The sequence below is a fragment of the Lathyrus oleraceus genome, chromosome 3 (assembly GCF_024323335.1).
Source record: "Lathyrus oleraceus cultivar Zhongwan6 chromosome 3, CAAS_Psat_ZW6_1.0, whole genome shotgun sequence".
Taxonomy (NCBI): Eukaryota; Viridiplantae; Streptophyta; class Magnoliopsida; order Fabales; family Fabaceae; genus Lathyrus; species Lathyrus oleraceus.
In genome coordinates, this window is record NC_066581.1 from 258,548,965 (window position 1) to 258,556,600 (window position 7,636).

At 34.4% G+C, this 7,636-nt stretch overlaps 2 protein-coding genes across 2 annotated transcripts; one reads left to right on the plus strand and one right to left on the minus strand.

Moving 5' to 3' along the window:
* Positions 1 to 451: 451 nt before the first annotated feature.
* On the plus strand, positions 452 to 3,351 carry LOC127126764 (pentatricopeptide repeat-containing protein At3g26782, mitochondrial). The gene is made up of 3 exons (XM_051055755.1): positions 452 to 1,632; positions 2,002 to 3,163; positions 3,195 to 3,351. Exons 1-2 carry the CDS (start codon positions 475 to 477, stop codon positions 3,043 to 3,045), a joined length of 2,202 nt encoding a protein of 733 aa, XP_050911712.1. The 5' UTR covers positions 452 to 474; the 3' UTR covers positions 3,046 to 3,163; positions 3,195 to 3,351.
* Positions 3,219 to 5,144, minus strand: LOC127126765 (protein NETWORKED 1A). Its single transcript, XM_051055756.1, has 2 exons — positions 4,935 to 5,144; positions 3,219 to 4,299 (listed from the first exon to the last, which is right to left on the minus strand). The coding sequence occupies exons 1-2, from the start codon at positions 5,014 to 5,016 to the stop codon at positions 3,476 to 3,478; spliced, it is 906 nt and encodes a 301-aa protein (XP_050911713.1). The 5' UTR covers positions 5,017 to 5,144; the 3' UTR covers positions 3,219 to 3,475.
* Between the last annotated feature and the right edge of the window lie 2,492 nt (positions 5,145 to 7,636).

Here is a 7,636-nt window from a genome sequence, read left to right on the forward strand (position 1 = left end):
AAAGACCTCAAACACCTCAGGAAAATCATGGGAGACCTCGAAGACATGCTAACACACCTGGATGTGGAACATGGGGGCGTTTCAATCGGACGGGTCATTGAATTTCTTGTCGATTCTATGTATTTTTACTTTATAGTATAATATAATTTTTAATTTAAGTATTTAATTAATTATAATTATAATTTTTTTTTTTTAAAATGGAAGTGCATGCGCCACATGCATTGACGCATACACTGATGTAGTGTATTCATGCGCTAATGCTTGTGCATCAACACATGCATGTGTCAGATGCATGGGCGCCTAAGGGCAATGACATTGCAAGATGCGTCAGCTGCATTAGCGCCTCTTTTAAATGGTAATTGGATGAACTGACGAAAGATAGTTATTTTAATATTTAAATTGGAAGAAAAAAAATATTGTAAAAAAAAATTCCCTCTGTGAGGAACTAAAATGGATTTTCAATTAGCCTAAAACATGAGATTAAAACGGATTAAGAAATTAAGGATAATTGGATATTTGGTGTATACTTGTTCAAGTTTTAAATTTTTTGGCGGTTCAACGGCAACCGTGCACGGACTGCGCGTGGTAGCTTGCGGTGGCGTACAATACGTTTCGCGTTGGGAGAAAACTAGAATAACCTCGAGCAACAACAGGTTAATTACAATGATTCATTTTGTATGGAGAACACGATCATCATCATCATCATCATTATCAATTAATAAGTATAAACGCATGCACACAACAACCACTACAACGATAGAATGGACCAAAAACGCCAACCTAAGAAGCATGTTCGGTAAATACGTCGACAAAACTAGCGTCTTCAGTTGGAACTCAGTCATCGCCGATTTCGCTCGAACTGGCGACTCTTTACAAGCTCTCTACGCCTTCTCTTCACTGCGCAAACTCTCTCTTCACCCAAATCGTTCTTCTTTCCCTTGCACCATCAAATCATGTTCCTCCTTGTCCGACCTCCGCGCCGGGAAACAGACCCACCAACAAGCTTTTGTCTTTGGATACGCCTCTGATATCTTTGTTGCATCTGCTCTCGTTGATATGTATTCTAAATGTGGTCATTTGAATGATGCCCGGAAACTGTTTGATGAAATTCCTAACAGAAATGTTGTTTCTTGGACTTCCATGATTACCGGGTATGTTCAAAATGAGTATGCCCGTGAAGCCGTTTGTTTGTTTAAAGAGTTGTTGTTGGTTGAGGAGAGTGATTATGAAGAGGATGTTAGTGTGGATTCGGTTCTCTTGGGTTGTGTTATTTCGGCTTGTGCTCGGGTATGTTTGAAAAGTGTGACGGAATGTGTTCATGGATTCGTGATCAAGAAGGGGTTTGAAGGGTGTTTGCCAGTTGGGAATACGTTGATGGATGCTTATGCTAAGTGTGGGGAGATAAGTGGGTCTAGGAAAGTGTTTGATGGGATGGAGGAGAGTGATGTTTGTTCTTGGAACTCTTTGATTGCTATATATGCACGTGATGGATTGTCGGCTGAGGCTTTAAGTGTGTTTGGTGATATGGTGAAGAGAGGTGAGGTAAGATATAATGCTGTCACGTTATCTGCGGTGTTGTTAGCTTGTGCTAGTTCTGGAGCTCTGCAGATAGGGAAATGCATACACGATCAGGTATTACTAGCTAGCTTCATTGTTTTAGTTGATAATCATACACAATTTTGATTTAATTATTTATAGTATTTTTAGGTCTGTGCATCAATGTGCCTATGCTGCATTACATAGTAGTTCTAAGTTTAGAGAAAATGTGAGTGTTGTGTATAGTAGCTGAGAGCCAAGGTAGAGCTTTGTTTAATTCTCATGACATGGATCGACCAAATTATTTTGATGGAACATTATGGCATCATTTGAACCATGAAGTCAGTTCCATAGAATTGAAAAACTTTTGTTTTTGTTGTAATTGTATTTTTGTACAGAATATTTAGCCAGGACCTAGGTGAGAATTGTTGGTCTCGCTGATGTAACTGTTTTCTTTTACTATAGGTTGTCAAGATGGAATTGGAGGATAACGTGTTTGTAGGCACTTCTATAGTTGATATGTACTGCAAATGTGGGAGAGTTGAGATGGCAAGGAAGGCATTTGATCGGATGAAAAACAAAAATGTTAAGTCGTGGAGTGTTATGGTTGCTGGTTATGGAATGCATGGACGTGGAAAAGAGGCTATGGAAGTCTTCTACGAGATGGTAAGGTCTGGAGTCAAACCAAATTACATTACTTTTGTGTCAGTTTTAGCTGCTTGCAGTCATGCTGGCCTGTTGAAAGAAGGGTGGAGTTGGTTTAATAGAATGAAACGTGAATTTGATGTTGAACCTGGGATTGAGCATTATTCGTGCATGGTTGATCTCCTTGGGCGAGCTGGCTATCTTAAAGAAGCTTATGGTTTGATCCAAGAAATGAAGGTGAGACCTGATTTTATAGTTTGGGGTTCCCTTCTCGGGTCTTGTAGGATTCATAAAAACGTTGAACTAGGGGAGATTGCTGCAAGAAAACTGTTTGAGTTAGATCCAAGTAATTGTGGATACTATGTACTACTCTCCAATATTTATGCTGATGCTGGAAGGTGGGATGATGTGGAGAGGATGAGAATATTAATGAAGAATCATGGAATACTTAAAACTCCTGGATATAGTATAGTTGAAGATAAAGGTAGGATACATGTATTTTTAGTTGGAGATAAGGAGCATCCACAACATGAGAAGATCTATGAGTATTTGGACGAATTAAATGTCAAGCTGCAAGAAATTGGCTATATGCCAAATGTAACATCAGTGCTCCATGATGTTGATGAGGAAGAGAAAGGAATGGTTCTAAGAGTTCACAGTGAGAAACTAGCTGTTGCCTTTGGAATCATGAATTCGGTTCCTGGATCAGTCATCCATATTATAAAAAATCTTAGAATTTGTGGGGACTGCCACATTGCAATTAAATTGATTTCCAAAATAGTAAATCGAGAAATTGTTATCAGAGATTCAAAGCGATTTCATCATTTCAAGGATGGGGTGTGTTCTTGTGGAGACTATTGGTGACAGTAACTGAAATAAAGGGAGTCAGAATCTATGGTGTTGGATGTGCATTACTTGTTCACCATCAAAGCCTGACCAGAAGCTTGTATGGTGGATACAACTTTATATTACATTTGTGAAGGTGCGCACAAGTTTATATTACATTTGTGAAGGTGCATATCCAGTGAATCAATTAGTTCCAGTAAGAACAATGAATAGATTTTCAGCTGGGCTTTTAGATCACTTATTCTCAGTTCAAATACATGATGTTATTGCTCTACTGCAAAAGTACAATAAAACCCAGGTGCAAATATTACAAATGGTTACTTACTGTGCCTAGGCTGCGACTTCTACAAGTGCTCACTTGCTTGCTATACAAACAAGCATTTAATAGCAAAATTCTTCCAGAATTATCCCCAGCACAATACTGTTAGAATGTCAAGTCTACAAGATATCATGGAGAGCAACCTCTGAAGAGCTTGCTCGCAGATTTTCTTCCTGGTCTTGATATTTGTGATTGGCTGCATTCTGAATCAGCATTGGAGTTCCTTGACGAATTCTGGAGGGCTTGGTTCTCGTGCTTCAAAGTTTCCACCTCTAACTGAAGCCTTCTAATGGTTTCCCTCTTTTCATCATTTCTTTGGACCAACTCTTCTAAGTGGTGCAGATTATCATCTGTAAGCTTTGTCATCTGATACTTCAATGCCGGCCACATACTTTCAAATTCAGAACTGATTATTAATGAATCTTCAGTTCCGTGTTTTAATTCCAAATCCTCAATTTTCATTAAAATATTTTCATTGGTGGAAAAATCTGTCATTCTGTCTTCAAGTTGAATGTCAAAGCACTCAACTTCTGATTCTAGTTTCAGGCTGCAAGGGTCAGGTGATGGGAATACATCATCTTCTTGCTTCTTTAACATAAAATCCAGATTAGTGCCATTAGATTTGACATTGGAATGGTTCAAAAGAGATTTCATATGGCTCTTATAACCCTTTTCGAGTTTCTTATTCTCCAAGTTACCTGTTGCTCTTCTGGTGCAGCTTGCACGCATAGTTTTTGATGTAGCAGAAGATGATAAAGATCCTGAATGAAAGGAACCCTGAGATGTTTTAGACTTTAGTTGGTTATAAGCTAAGGCTAAAACACGGTATGATCGGCCAAATTCTTCAAGCATATGTAAGAGGTCTTCTCTCCATTTGCAGTACACATGTTCTTGGTTTGGAGAATTGCAATCTTCTAAAATAGTCGTCATGGCTCCCAATTTCTCATCCAAATCTAAAACTCAATCAAAAGTAAGTAGTTTATGGAATCAAAATGCATATATATTAAAGATCTTGAAGGATTGATTGTATAACTTTTAATATGTTGATGCCCTCACTGCCTCTAATTACACCTCTGGCATGTTTTGTCTCGTGTTTCCGATGACAACAATCAGGAAATAATTTCAATAATTTGGTTCATACTTTTGTTCTTCTCAAAATCATTTCTTTAGTGGGCAAAAATTGATTTCAAGAGGATTGATTTATTTTTTGAAATATTCTATTTTATCACTTCCAAAAACAAATTGAATAACTTATAAACATCACTCTTGAATATAAGTTAATTTTGTTAAGATTAACATTTTCAAAATCAATTTTATCAAAATCAATATTTCTAAAATCTATATATGGGAAAGCTTGTACACAGCACATACTAATTACTTGCAAAGTCGCAATCAACCATTGACGAACTTTTTTGTAGGGACAGTTTTAAATCGACTATATTGACTTCAAACTTTAGACTATATAGTATTTTGTTCTAACCTTACTTTATATGCTTTTCATTCAAAAAGTCAAGTCGAAAAAATGCCAACAACTTGTTAAAAAACCAGCGTGGAAAATGCAGCAGAAAGAATAATGAAAGAAAGAAACCTGATATGGTTGTTTGAAGCCATTGAGACTTGTAGATAGGAGCAGAACTCCATGATTCACCATCTTTATTCTCCATCAACATTGATGTGATTATTCATTACCTAATCAAAAATAAATTTATCAAAAAACCCAAAGGAGACAACTAGGTGAAGTGTAAAGAAAGCAAGTAAAGAAATTGAAAATCAAGGTACTGGCTGGCATATAACCAAGGACAGACGTTAAGTAGATTCTTTATCAAATTCGAAAATGGAAATTAATATAATATCCCATTATTACTAATTATGCGGATGATTGATTGTCCATTCATGACTAAAGTATAATTTTGGTAACAACTTTAATGTCAATATCACTATAGCAGTATAGGGTTTTTTGTATTGAATGTACATAGTATGGTTAAAATGTGTGGTCAATTGCAAGTTCTAAGTTGGATATCATTATTTAGATTTGAACTTTAAATCTAAGATATAAATTTTCATTGATTATTATGATTTCGTATATAGATAAAATAAAATGTGGTCAATTAAAAAAATTAGATTCGAATTCAAATTATTTATAGCACGTTAACCATTATCATGTTTTTTTTTAGAGAATCTTGTGTATGTGCATGTGATTATGATTTGAAATTATTTGTGATAAAGATTGAAATCATTTCATAGGTTTATTTTAGTCTTTCAAATGATTAATTTTAAATAAATATTTAAAACACGTGTTAGTAAAAAAAAAGTGATGAAAAAAGAATAAATAATAGAGGAATTGAAGAAAATGAATGTGATAATTAGATTTTTTTTTAAATAATAATCGATTGATCAATTAGTTTATAGTTTATGATTGATGGTTTAGGATCGATAATTTATCTTATAGTTGATAATTGAGGATCGATAGTTGATTAGTTGATTGAAGTGTTTATTGAACTAACAGGTCAATTAACTTATAATGTAAAATGACATAAAATATATTTAATATTTATTTATTTTATCTTAAATTAAATTAAATTATAAAGAATAAAAGAAAACTTTTGTTAAAATAATAAGGATAAAATAGAATAAAATATAATAAATTATAAACTAAAATAATATTTAAAATAACATTTAAAAAGTATAAGTTAATAACTTAAAAGTTTGTGATAAAAAGATTATTATCAAATATATTTAAATTATCATATTAGTTTATAAGTTAGAAATTTTGTGGCTATGATCATAAAAAAAAAAAAAAAAAAAAAGAGAGAGGGAGAATGAAGTAGAAATAGTAATGAATATATAATTACTTTTTTATTTTAATAATTACTCATTAATTGATACTGGTATTAAATAATAAAATGTGAATATGTTGACTAGACTTGCGCAGCAAATTGCCAAGTTGTCTTAGAATTTTCCAAATCAATTGGAACAAAAGTTGAGTGAGCCTGCGCAATTGGATAATTGAGAGGCAAAACAAGTTGGCGTTGAAGTTGAAATTTAATTGATTGATTATTCTTCCACATTATGAGAGGAATGAAATAAAATATTCCACCACCTGCTACTAACCATTTTCGTCAATATTGGAGAACAAATGCCATTCATCGCTTTTTTTTCATTGATCAAGAGTGTGTGTATTTAAATTGATTTAAATTCATTCAAAAATGTTTAAAAATATTATTTTATTATAGGTTTAGTGGACTTTGCAATGGATTATTGTTTTACTAAAGTCATTATTGAAATTGTCTTACGGTGTTTGAAGTGAATTCAATGAATGAAAATGGAATGATAATAAAATTTGATTGGTGTTCTTTTTAGAAATCATAAATGATAATGAAGTGTGGTAAGATTCCAATGTAGTGGAACATGCTTTTGATATGATAGATGGGTGAATTTGTTACGTTAGCACTTTAAGGTTCAAATTAGTGAATGGTCGAGAATGAATAGAATACCAACGTCTTGGTGCGTGAGAGTTTAATATGTGGGAGGTGGTTAGAACATCCTCAGGTTCTGTGACATGGAATGTGGGGGGCCCTTCGATTACATCTGACGACATGCAATCATTTGTGAGCAAAGATTTGGTGATGGCTTCTTAACCGTGGGACTACTCGACCTTCGACAACTCAATGCTCATGCCTTTAGATTAGGCCTTCTCGTAATTGGGTTTCTCTGTCTTTGGGCCTAAGACCGACCCAAAATAGTTGCCCAACAGGTTTCCCATTGCGCAACAATGTGGAAACCTGAGATTATCGGGTCACTTTCATCTTCTATGAAATACTCTAGACGATTCTGACTAGGTAGAAGAGTCTCTGGCTAAAGCTAAGAAGGATTTGGCTAATGTCAGGGATACCCTTGCTTCTTCCTCGACTAAGATGACAAAGGTAGGAGATGTCCTGAAGAAAGAGAAAGATGATTGTGCCAAAGAGGCTAAGGCCTACAACTGGCAAAGCTGCAAAAGGAACTTGAAGGGAAATTTGTTGTGCCCTGATGTGAAGATTCCTCAAGAATAATTGGACGCAGAGACAGAAGTTGCGTAGGGGAATTTAGTCGCTTTTGAGAATTAAATATTATTATATTTATAATAATATTTTTATGGACATTTTGTAGCTTCCTTTTATGAGTAACTATATGTTCTTTCTTCGCATGATTTTGATTCGTTGCTTGAATGTTTTTTATTTTATCATGTCGTCTTGAATGTTTTTTATTTTATCATGTCGTCTTGAATGGTTTTATTGCATCATATGGTCT

What these genes read in the sequence shown, in the direction of transcription:
- LOC127126765 (XM_051055756.1), bottom strand. Translation starts at nt 5,016, where the DNA reads ATGTTGATGGAGAATAAAGATGGTGAATCATGGAGTTCTGCTCCTATC. An exon ending in GCTTCAAACAACCATATCAG is followed by an intron (nt 4,300 to 4,934) that starts GTTTCTTTCTTT and finishes ATTGAGTTTTAG; the next exon opens with ATTTGGATGAGAAATTGGGA.
- LOC127126764 (XM_051055755.1), top strand. Translation starts at nt 475, where the DNA reads ATGAGATTAAAACGGATTAAGAAATTAAGGATAATTGGATATTTGGTG. An exon ending in GGAAATGCATACACGATCAG is followed by an intron (nt 1,633 to 2,001) that starts GTATTACTAGCT and finishes CTTTTACTATAG; the next exon opens with GTTGTCAAGATGGAATTGGA.